Source organism: Nicotiana tomentosiformis, chromosome 7, assembly GCF_000390325.3.
Source record: "Nicotiana tomentosiformis chromosome 7, ASM39032v3, whole genome shotgun sequence".
Taxonomy (NCBI): Eukaryota; Viridiplantae; Streptophyta; class Magnoliopsida; order Solanales; family Solanaceae; genus Nicotiana; species Nicotiana tomentosiformis.
In genome coordinates, this window is record NC_090818.1 from 2,213,336 (window position 1) to 2,226,114 (window position 12,779).

At 41.5% G+C, this 12,779-nt stretch overlaps 1 protein-coding gene across 1 annotated transcript; it reads left to right on the forward strand.

Moving 5' to 3' along the window:
- The first annotated feature begins 431 nt into the window (after positions 1-431).
- Positions 432-1,948, forward strand: LOC138895086 (uncharacterized). The gene is made up of 2 exons (XM_070179815.1): positions 432-927; positions 1,434-1,948. The coding sequence occupies exons 1-2, from the start codon at positions 432-434 to the stop codon at positions 1,946-1,948; spliced, it is 1,011 nt and encodes a 336-aa protein (XP_070035916.1).
- The last annotated feature ends 10,831 nt before the right edge of the window (positions 1,949-12,779 follow it).

The following is a 12,779-nucleotide window of genomic DNA, read 5'->3' on the forward strand; positions in this document are numbered from 1 at the left end:
CGGATCCAGTGGAGGATCCGCCTATTGAGGAGCAGGACGAGGTGCCTGCAGCGGAGCCAGCCCCGGCAGATTTCATGTCCACACTGATCTTTTAGGAAGTTATGGGCCGTATGTTGCGGTTCATAGATACTATGACCAAGGCTGGTTTATTTCCAGTGGACCCAGCCACATCTCAGGCGGGAGGAGGAGTATAGACCCCTACTGCCCAGGCTCCGGGACATGCAACGGTCGTATATCAGACCCCGGGTGCACTACCGGTGGGCGGAGCCCAGCCAGTTGCAGTAGTTGTACCTGAGCCTATACTAGCTGCAGTCGGCGAGCTGCAGAAGCTATTGGATAGATGGAACAGACTTCACCCTTCTGTCTTTGGAGGTGAGCGATATGAGGACCCCCAGGACTTCATTGATAGGTGCAGGGATAGACTACACAACATGAGTATATTAGAGTCCCATGGGGTGGATTTCACTACTTTCCAGTTGGAGGGCGGGGCCCATAGATGGTGGACTTCTCATCTTCTCGGCAGACTAGCAGGTTCTCCTCCCATCACTTGGTATCCGTTTACACACCTCTTCTTGGATAGGTACATTCCACCCTCAAAGAGGGAAGAGTTGCGATTTCAGTTTGAGCAACTCCGGCAGGACCAGATGTCGGTGACTGATTATGAGGCAAGATTATCTGAGCTATCTCTCCATGCATTGATGATACTACCTACTGAGATGGATAGAGTACAGAGGTTCATCGCGGGGTTGCACTCCGGTATTTGGTCCACTGTGGCCCGAGAGGTTGAGATGGGGACCTCTTACCACCTAGTTATGGAGATAGCTCGAAGGATTGGGGGTTATCATCAACGGGTTCGAGAGCAGATTCTGCGGGATAAGCGGTTCCGTCATTCGGGAGGATTCAGTGGTGCTCTATCTGGGGGCAGCGGTCAGTTTGGGAGAGGCCAACCGAGCAGGCCTACATATCCAACACTGCCGCCTCCTCGGAGTGTTCCAGTTTGACCCTATTTCAGCGCCATGCCAGAAGGTTCCTACCACCCACCAGGTATTTAGGTTACTTCCAGTGGGTATTCAAGCCATCAGGGTCAGACCTCTGGGCATCAGTCCACTGCTCCGAGGGGTTGTTACGAGTGCGGAGATATGGCCACATGAAGAGATTTTGTCCCAGACTTCGGGGCAAGGTAGTGCAGCAGGGTTAATGGGCTATGATTACAGCACCACTAGCCGCACCAGCCGTCCGGCCGCCCAGAGGTTAAGGGCAGGTGGGTAGGGGTCATCCTAGAGGTGGAGTTCAGGTAGGTGGAGGCCATCTAGGTGACACTCCAGCCAGATTCTATGCTTTCCCGGCTAGACCAGATGTAGTAGCCTCAGATGCCGTGATCACAGGTATTATTTCTATCTGTCGTAGGGATGCTTCGGTATTATTTGATCCAGGGTCCACCTATTCATATGTGTCATCTCTGTTTGCTCATTTCCTGGATATTCCTCATGAGTCTTTGGGCACTCCTCTTTTTGTGTCCACTCCTATGGGCGATTCTGTTATTGTGGATCAGATCTATCGGTCATGTGTGGTAACATTCTGTGGTTATGAGACTAGAGAGGATCTCCTGTTACTCGATATGACTGACTTTGAGGTTATCCTGGGCATGGATTGGTTATCTCCATATTACGCCATCCTTGAATTCAATGCCAAGACTGTTACCTTGGCGATGCCTGTGTTGCCTAGATTAGAGTGGAAGGGTTCGTCTGTCAGCATACCTAGCCGGATCATCTCTTTTATGAAGGCTCGACACATGGTCGAGAAAGGTTATTTGGCTTATCTAGCTTATGTTCGGGATACTACCGCAGAGTCTCCGGCAATTGATTCAGTGCCCATAGTCCGGGAGTTCTTTGATGTGTTTCCTTATGATCTTCTAGGCATACCACTAGATCGTGATATCGATTTCTGAATTGATTTGGCTCCAGGTACTCAGACTATATCTATCCCATCGTACCATATGGCTCCGAAGGAGTTGAAGGAATTGAAGGAACATCTTGAGGAGTTGCTAGCAAAGGGGTTCATCAGGCCGAGTGTATAACCTTGGGGTGCATGAGTGTTATTTGTGAAGAAGAAAGATGGGACTATGCGGATGTGCATTGATTACCGCCAGTTGAAAAATGTTACCATTAAGAATAAGTACCCGTTGCCACATATTCATGATTTGTTAGACTAGTTGCAGGGTGCTAGGGTGTTCTCTAAGATCGATGTGAGATCAGGGTACCATCAGTTGAAGATTCGGGACTCAGATGTTTTGAAGACTGCCTTCCGTACTAGATATGGCCATTATGAGTTTCTAGTGATGTCCTTCGGCTTGACTAATGCCTCAGTGGCGTTTATGGATTTGATGAACATGGTGTTCATGCCTTATATTGATTCCTCCATCATTGTCTTCACTGATGACATTTTAATCTATTCGTGTAGCATGGAGGAGCACGAGCAGCATTTGGGAGTGGTGCTTCAGACCTTGCGGGAACAGAAGCTATATGCTAAGTTCCCCAAGTGTGAGTTTTGGCTAGATTTTGTAGCATTCTTAGGGCATGTTATATCAGGCGAGGGTATTAAGGTGGATCCCAAGAAGATTGAGGCAGTTCAGAGTTAGCCTCGTCCTACTACGGCGACTGAGATCAGGAGCTTCTTGGGGTTAGCAGGTTATTATCGCCGATTTGTGAAGGGCTTCTCTTCTATTGCAGCACCTTTGACTAAATTGACCGATAAGGGTGCTCCGTTCCGTTGGCCCGATGATTGTGAGGCAAGTTTCCAGAAGCTCAAACAGCTTTGACTACAGCACCAGTTCTAGTGTTGTCGTCCGGCTCGGGAATGTATATTGTGTATTGCGACACTTCACGTGTTGGTTTGGGTTGTGTATTGATGCAGGAGGGGCGAGTTATTGCATATGCTTCACGTTAGTTGAAGCCCCATGAGAAAAATTATCATGTACACTATTTGGACTTGGTCGCGATCATTCATGCTCTTAAGATCTGGAGGCATTATCTGTATGTGGTGTCCTGCGAGGTTTACACTGATCATCGTAGCTTGCAGCATTTGTTCAAGCAAAGGGATCTCAATTTGAGGCAGCGTAGATGGCTTGAGTTACTGAAGGATTATGACATCACCATTCATTATCATCCGGGCAAGGCAAATGTAGTCGCGGATGCCTTGAGCAGAAAGGCAGAGAGTATGGGTAGATTGGCATTCATTTCAGCAGAGGAGAGGCCACTAGCTTTGGACATTCAGTCCTTGGCTAATAGACTTATGAGTTTAGACATTTCAGAGCCCAGCCGAGTTCTTGCATGCGTCGTTTCCCAGTCTTCACTATTGTAGCATATCAAGGCCCGATAGCTTGATGATTCACACTTGTTGGTCCTCAGAGAGACGGTACTACAGGGTGGTGCCAAGGAGGTTACTATTGGCGAGGATGGTGTACTACAACTCCAGGGCCGTCTATGTGTTCCTAATGTCGATGGCTTGAGGGAAAAGATTCTAGAGGAGGCACACAATTCTCGATATTTCATTCATCCAGGTGCTACGAAGATGTATTGAGACTTGAGGCAACATTATTGGTGGAGGCGGATGAATAAAGACATAGTGGAGTATATAGCTAGGTGCCTAAATTGCCAGCAAGTTAAGTATGAGCACCAGAGGCCAGGTGGCCTACTTCAGCAGATGACTATACCGGAGAGGAAGTGGGAGCGCATTACTATGGACTTCGTAGTTGGGTTGCCGTGGACCTTGTGGAATTTTGATGCGGTTTGGGTCATTGTCGACAAGTTAACCAAGTCGGCACACTTCATTCCGGTTGTGACTACGTATACTTCATAAAGGTTGGCCCAGATTTATATTCAGGAGATAGTTCGGTTGCACAGTGTGCCAATTTCAATCATCTCAGATAGAGGCCCTCAGTTTACTTCACATTTTTGGAGAGAAATACTGAGTGAATTGGGGACCTGTGTAGAGCTCAGCACAACCTTTCATCCGCAAACCGACGGGTAGTCGGAGCGGACAGTTCAAATCTTGGAGGATATGCTCAGGGCATATGTGATTGACTTTGGAGGGCAGTGGGATCGATTCTTACCTTTGGCCAAATTTGCTTACAACAACAGTTATTAGTCCAGCATCGAGATGGCTCTATTTGAGGCTTTATATGGTCGGTGATGTCTTTCTCCCATCGGATGGTTTGAGCCCGACGAGGCTAAGTTATATGGTACTGATTTGGTGAAGGATGCCTTGGAAAAGGTGAAGTTGATTCAGGAGCGACTCCGCACAGCACAGTCCAGACAAAAAAGTTACGTGGATCAGGAGGCGCGTGATGTATCATTTATAGTGGGTGAGAAGGTTCTCTTGAAAGTCTCGTTGATAAAGGGGATTATGAGGTTCGGGAAGAAGGGCAAGTTGAGCCCAAGGTTTATAGGCCCATTTGAGGTGTTGAGACGAGTTGTAGAGGTTGCTTATGAGCTTTCTTTGCCTCCCAGTCTATCGGGAGTTCATCCGATCCCCTTGGTCTGTGGACCATTGATATGCATCCTCAGATAGTTTATTCAAGAAAGTAACAATATCGTTCGGAGTTTTCTTCATCAGAGGGCCTGCAACCGCACTATTTAGCAATCACTATGATGACAGGTATAAACCGTCCCAAATGTCGTGAAGTTGCATCCATTGCTCCATTCCGTTGTGAGGGCACCTCCGCAGCAGCTCCTTAAATCTTTCACATGTTTTGAACACTGTCTCTCCTTCACCTTGGCTAAAATTGTGAATCTCCTTCCTCATCCTTCCCGTCTTAGCAGCCGAGAAATATTTTTCCAAAAACTTGGTAGTTATCTCCTCCCACGTACGGATTGATCCTGTGGGCAAACTTCTCAGCCACCACTTTGCATCATCCTTCAGCGAGAACGGGAATGCTCTGAGGTATATAGCATCATGTGATGCTCCATTGTAGCGGAATATGTTCATAATTTCATCAAAGTCCATCAGTTGGTTGTTGGGGTTCTTCATTGGATTTGCCTTTGAAAATGCAATTATTCTGAATGGTCTGGATGACTCCCTGTTTGAGTTCAAAATTGTTGGCATCGATGGGTGGGGGCCTCACACTAGACTGTTGTTGGTTGTATACCGGTCTAGCATAATCTCCCAGTGATCTCCCAGGCCTAGGACCTGCATTTTCAAATGCATCCTCGATAATTCGGTTGGGATTGAGTCTTCGATCCTCATCAACCGTTTCATCAGCAATTTTGCGGGCCGCTTCAGCCTCTAACCGTGCTTCCTGTTACTGAGCCGTCTTTCTGGTAGCTAGGTCTACTATCTCCTCATTGTTCACCATTTTATCCTGAGTTGAAGGCTGGCCCAACAACAATCCACTTGATCCTTTCTCTTTTTTCAACTGCCTCAGGTGTTTGTCTAACTCTGGGTCGTATGGCACCAAGTCCTTTGAAGAGGATCGAGTCATACACCGTTGAACTTAACATGTTGCCTGCACCAAGATAAGAAGAGCGTAAAAAAGGAAAATAAAATAAAATAGTTCCTGAATTAGCACTAAAAAATAATTTAAACACTATTAATCGCCAATCCCCGGCAACGGCTCCAAAATTTGACGAGCGCAAAACCGGTGTACAAAACGTAGGATCGCTATTCAAAGATAGTATAGTATTAAATCATCTCCACAGGGATTGGTTTCAATAATGTTCTATTAATTCTTCAGCTTAACACTATCCAGGATAATAAAACTTTTGATTTATGTTATTATTAACTATAAATAAACTAAGATTACCACCTGTAAGAAACTGGTGATACCCGAATGATTGGTAATAACAAAGGAATATCAATGAGAGAGGTAAGGGTGACGACACAATATGTTATCAACTATTGTTCCAGGTAACTCTATGTTAAATTCAATCTTAGCTTCTATTAATTCTTTCAATTTCAACTGATGATTAGGCTACTTCAGGGATTTCAATTCTTCTTCCGAATAAATTTGATTCCTTTAGCTAACCCAATATGAGGCCCTATGAATGTATGCACAAAATTAGTGAATGAATTATCTTTCGGAGAACACCTCTCGGTTATTTTCCTGAACTGGGTAAATCAATAACTCCTTAAGCTCTTTCGATTACCTAGAAGAGGCGTAAAATCAACCCAATTAAGATAGCTCAAAGCAAATAGCAGTAAACTTCTCTTTCGATTAAAGTAAAACTACATTAAACCTTGCAATTCAATTAAGAACTCATTCAGTAAAGTCGGGCAATTAACATAGAGTAAAACCCAAAACAATCATCAATTCACAACATTCGACAACAACCCTGAGGAGAATTACTCCATAAAGAAGTAAGTATAAAAAACAAGAGTATTAGAAGAATAAGAAGACATTACAACTCCCAAATTCAACCAAACTTTCGTATTGAGTGAATTGGATCAAGTCTCTCGCTTTCGAGTTGCTTCTATCCTTCTTCTCCCTCAAAAGTTCCCCTAAAAATCCAAGATACCCTCTTTTTAGACGACCTGGACTTCATATAGGTCAAGGGAAGTCGCCTCTGACATTACAAAATTAGCCTTGGTATACTTTTTCCGGACAGACGTGCGCGGTCGCACACCTGGGCAGGTGGTCGCGCATATGGCCGCGCACTTTGGCCAGTTTTTGCTTGTCATGCGTGCCCAGTGCGCGGTCAGTGTGCGGCCGCACACCTGGGCAACTTTCTGCTCTCTTCTTTGTTCTTCTTTTTAAGTGTGCTAGCATTTTTTGATCCTCGAACATAATCCCAAATTACTCCATAAGCTTTTACTTAGCCTTTAAAGCTCCATAGTAGCTTTAAAATGCTCCCTAACCTCATTGTAGCCCGGAATCGCTCCTGCAAAGCATAAAATACACAGTCAGTGCAAATTAATACCATTTAAAGCTCAAACATTAGTAAAGTGCAGCGAATTAGAGTACAATTAGTGGCCAAAATACACAATTATAGCCTACCATCACCGGTCGTTTTGCTTTTTAAACCCCATTCCCCTAAATAAGACTTCCCGTATGTATTTTTACTGTTTTATGACTTGCGGGGGTGCTTAGTTCGGCATTTGAAAGGGTTCGGGTTGAAATCAGAATACTTGGTTCCTTAAGGTTGGCTAAAAAGGCTAAGTTTGACTTCGGTCAACATTTTGAGTAAACGAACTCCGAATCAAGATTTCACGGTTCCAATAGGTTCGTATGATGATTTCGGACTTGGTCGTATGTTCAGATCGGGTTTTGGATGATCCGGGAGCGTTTCGGTGCCTAATAGTGAAAGTTGGTTCTTTGAAGATTTTAAGGTTCTTTAAATTTAGTTTGGAATAGGTTTTGGTGATATCGAAGTCCAAATGGGATCCCGAAACCAGGAATAGTTCTGTATGGTAATTTAAAATGGGAAGAACACTCATTTAATGACGGGAGTTAGTCATTTTTGGCTCATTTTCTTTCCTTGTTGGGCGATTCTTGGAGCTCTTAGAGAGGGAATTTCACCTAGTACTTTGAGGTAAGTAATTTCCACATAATGAGAGTTAAATACAAATTTTATGGGTATATTATACCATGTAAATTAGTAAAAATCATGGGTTTAGGTGAAAACCTAGGTTTTTGACAAAAATGATATTTAACCATGAAATGCGTTATGGAATTTAGTGAAAATCAAACTGTCACGACCCGAAATTCTCACTTTTGGACCGTGGTGGCTCCTAACATTTCACTTGCTAGGCAAGCCAATGTTAGAATAATATTATCCATTTTAAAATAATTTTTAAATTTATTAATAACAAGGAAGCAAATGCGGAAGCAATTTTGAAATAATCCATAATAATAACGGTGTCTAAATATCATCACAGAATTGGTGTCACAAGTTCACGAGCTTCTAGAATAAATACAAATAAAGGTCTGAATAATATAAAGCTATCTGAAAATAAACACACAGCTAAAGTACAATAGACGGGGACTTCAGAACTGCGGACGCCATGCAGTTATACCTCAAGTCTCCTCTGATAGCTGAAATCCGAGCAAGTCTATGGTACGCCACTGGGACCAACTCCAAAATCTGCACAAGAAGTGCAGAGTGTAGTATCAGTACAACCGACCCCATGTACTGGTAAGTGATGAGCCTAACCTCGACGAAGTAGTGACGAGGCTAAGGCGGTTCACTTACATTAACCTGTACGCAATATTAGTAACAACAAAATTAATAGGAATAAATCAGGTAATTCATTTATAATAATTGAAGGCAACTCAGCAGTCATAACCAATTATCATTTCCATTATTTCTATTGCAGCGTGCAACCCGCTCTCACAATATATCCACATTCAGTTCTGTTGCGGCGTGCAACCCGCTCCTCCAACATATTCATTTTAATCAAGTCTGTTGCGGCGTGCAACCCGATCCTCCAATATAAACTTTTTAACAAGTCTGTTGCGGCGTGCAACCCGATCCTCCAATATTGACTTTTAATAAGTCTGTTGTTGCGTGCAACCCGATCCTCCAATATTGACTTTTAATAAGTCTGTTGCGACGTGCAACCCGATCCTCCAATATTGACTTTTAATAAGTCTGTTGCGGCGTGCAACCCGATCCTCCAATATTGACTTTTAATAAGTCTGTTGCGGCATGCAACCCGATCCTCCAATATATTCATTATAATCAATCATGTTGCGGCGTGCAACCCGCTCCTCCAACATTTTCATTTACCAATTCTTATAAAAGAAATTTTCCCAATAAATATAACAATTAATATAAAATTACGAGACAACAAGCATACAATAATTATGGTTTAATTATGAAGCAAACAATGACAAATAGCAAATTATTATGGAAATCAGGGAGCAAATAGGCAGTTTAATATTTATTATGCTAAATGTCAAATAACAATTAAGGCACATAATTCAAATAGCATGTAACAATTAATGTAGGAATTCAAGAATTTATATTTGCAAAGAATAACAGAGAAACAATTATTATAATAATTAGTTTATGATTAAAAATAATTTATGATTTTTCAAGTAAGTAGGCAAACAATTAATTTGACGACGTATAGACACTCGTCACCTCGCCTATATGTCGTTTACATGCAATTCACATAACAAATAATTTAAGGGTTCTATTCCCTCAAGTCAAGGTTAACCCCAACACTTACCTCAATTTGCAAATTCCAATCAATTATTCAACCACAGCTTTTCCTTTTAAATTTGCCTCCGAAAGCTTCAAATCTATTCACAAACAATTCAATATATTCAATACTAAACATAGGAATTAATTCCATATGAATTTACAAATTTTCCGGATAAAAATCCAAAATTCATTAAAATATTCGACAGTGGGACCCGCATCTCAAATCCCGGAAAAACTAGCAAAATCCGAACACACGTTCCGATATGAGTTCAACAATACCAAATTTGTCCAATTCCGATATCAAATGGACCTTCAAATCTTAATTTTTTGTTTTTGAAAAGTTTACTAAAATTCCAATTTCTTCCATCTAAATCCGAAATAAATGATGAATATAGACATGGATTGGTGAAATACAATCACTATATGATAAAGAATACTTACCCAGTTCAAAATCGTGAAAAACTCCTTTGAAATCGCCCCTAAGCCGAGTTATAATTGAGGGTTTGTGAAAAATGGAAAAAATCCCGTTTTTGGTTCTGTTTTAAGTCACAGGGGTCAGGCCTTCTTCGCGTTCGCGAAGGGCCTGTCGCATTCGCGATGAGTAGCAACCCGTGGCTTTCGCGTTCGTGAGTCCTCCTTCGCGTTCGCGAAGGTCCCCCCCTCCCCCCGGCCTTCGCGTTCGCGAGGCATAACTCGCGTTCGCACTGAAGGAATGATCGACCCTCCCCCAGGTGTGCCTAACACTATGCATTCGCGAGGAGATGGTCGCATTCACGAAGGGTAATGCCCCCATCGCTTCGCATTCGCGAAGAAGAAAAAATCAGCTGCACAGTTTACTCTTTGCGTTCGCGAGAGTACCTTCGCGAACGCAAAGAAGAACATGCCAGAACACCTGCTGCAGCAAAATACCAGATTTTCAAAACACAGAATTACTTATTAAATTTAAAGATTATATTTTGGGTCATCACACATATATTTGAGTTCGTGAGGTTATGGGTAACAACTTTCTTCGAAAATTTCCGGAATCCGGGCACGTTGGTCCGGGGGTGAATTTTAGGAATCCTATATTTGGGGTTGGGTAATCACTTTAATAGTTAGAATATGAACTTTTGAGCATGTATTGATCATTTTATATAACATTTGACTAGTTTCGAGTCGTTTGGCACCGAACTGAGAGTTGGAGCACAATCTTGGACCGGAAAGTAGGTTTTGAGACAAGGTAAGTCTCTTTTCTAACCTTGTAAGAGGGAATTAATCTCATAGGTGAATTTAATTAATATGTGTTTTTATTTGTAGGGGCTACGTACGCATGAGGTGACGAGAGTCCGTGTGTAGCTGCTAATTTTGCTTATGTATGGGTAGTTTTGGGTTTACACCATGCGTTGTTGACATCGTTAGTTGATTATGCATACTAATTTCCTCAGATAGAGCTGAGATTGAGGATTCCAATGATTGTTAAAGTTTCTAGCTGATTTTTTCTTGTTTTGGAAAGAATTGAGGGATAACTTGAGAAATCTATGTTCAACCGCATTGCAAGTATATTCCACGAGCGGGGTAAATTTCCACTACTCTCATGGGAGCGGGCCAATCTCCTCGGCAGGTTAATAGATGCATCAATCGTTTGCGTCGTTCGACCCTCGGCAGTGCACACAGTATATTTATATATATATATTTTAGATTGGGCCGTACGTTCTCGGCATAACTCGTGCGAAATGATACTGGAAATTCCAATATTTTTGATATTGCTTCATTGGTTTGATAAGTTAAAAGATTAAATGAGAGAAATTAGTTTGGTAATTGCTATCGGTGAAAGGATTGGCTATTTAAATTCTTGCTTCTGAGTTCTATTGTCATTTATATATCCCATGTTTAATTAGCATTTGTATATATTCTTTATTGTTGGCCCAAAGTAAGTGTCAAAGTCGACCGCTCGTCACTACTTCTTCGAGGTTAGACTAGATACTTACTGGGTACATGGTGTTTATATACTCACGCTACATGTCTGCACTTAATGTGCAGGACCTGAGGTGGGTGCTCCTGGATATCAGTCTGGCACACACACTTGATTACTACTGCGAGACTTTGTGGTGAGCTATCTTCCGAGCCCGTCTGCAACAGCCGAAGTCTTCCTTTTGCTTTATTTTCTATCTATTTTGTTTCAGATAGCAGTGTAGTACTCTTTTGTGTATTCTACTAGTAGCTCATACACTTGTGACACCAGGTTTTGGAAATTTATGTTAGTAGGCACTTGATGGTTTTGGGTTATTTATCTTATCTCACTTGCTTTAAAAATTTTGATTTCTCATTTTTATAAAATTTTCATTTCTTATTGGTGCATAAATTAAAAATCAACTATTTTAAACAGTTAAAAGAAAGATCACGGAGTTAGCTTAAGGTCGGCTTGCCTAGCAGTAACGTTGGGCGCTATCACGGCCTATAGGAGAAATTGGGTCGTGACAGCTATACTATATGTGATGAGTTCTAGTATATTTAACTGAGTATTGGACAGAAAATGTAATCAGTTCAATGTATATGTTTAAGTTTTTTATATAGATATACTATAGAGTGTATACTCTTACTTTTGATAGATATATGGAACATTACTATATGCAGCAGAGTTTGTAGTTTTCACATATGTAATCATAAAAGTTTAGCATTTTATTCGGGACATTTGAGGAACCTTAAAAACTTAGATGTGTTCTTCTTATTTGAATCACAGATACTTCCATACAATGTGAGTATACTATGGGTACAAGTATACTAACATTCTTCGTATATCACTCTTATTGCACACTTTGTATAACATTCTTATTGTTAAACCTATTATACTTGGCATAATTTAAAGTAAACAATGCATACTGGTATAGTATATGTGATGAGTTCTAGTAAAATAAACTGAGTATTATACAATGTCACGACCCAATTCCATATTAGGCCGTGATGGCGCCCATCACCATTGTTAGGCAAGCCAACACTGAACAATCTAGTGATTTCCCATTTTAATGAGTTTTCCAAGTAAGTAAATTTTCTTAATTTAAAAGATTTAGTGAGAAAGAGATTTAAATTAATAAAACGAAAGCAGCTAAATGTATTTATGACCATAGCAATAAAACCAAAATCACAAGTCTACTAGTGTGTGCCAAGATCTGGTGTCACAAGTATGTGGGTTACTAGTAGAATATACAAAAGATTTCTGCTCTACTGTCTGAAATAGAATAGATAGAAAATAAATCAAAAGAGAGACTCTGGCTGCTGCTGAAAGACTCGGAAGGGCAACTAACAGTGTAATCTCGAACCAGGATCAAGTATGCACGCCGGACGGATATCCAGATGCACCTGCCTCAGATCCTGCACATTTAAGTGCAGAAGAGTAGCGTGAGTATATAAAACAACGTGTACCCAGTAAGTATCCAGTCCAACCTCAAAGAAGTAGTGACGAGGGGTCGACTTTGACACTTACTAAGGGTTAACGATAATAAGTCAAAACTATAACTAGACATGGATTACAGGAAATATACTGAAAAACTCAATAACAGGAAATGATAATTACTCCTTTCACAAATATTAGGTCCCAACTTAATCTTTCGTCATTTAGCGATTTATATCATCAAAACACTAAAGCAATATAAATTATGA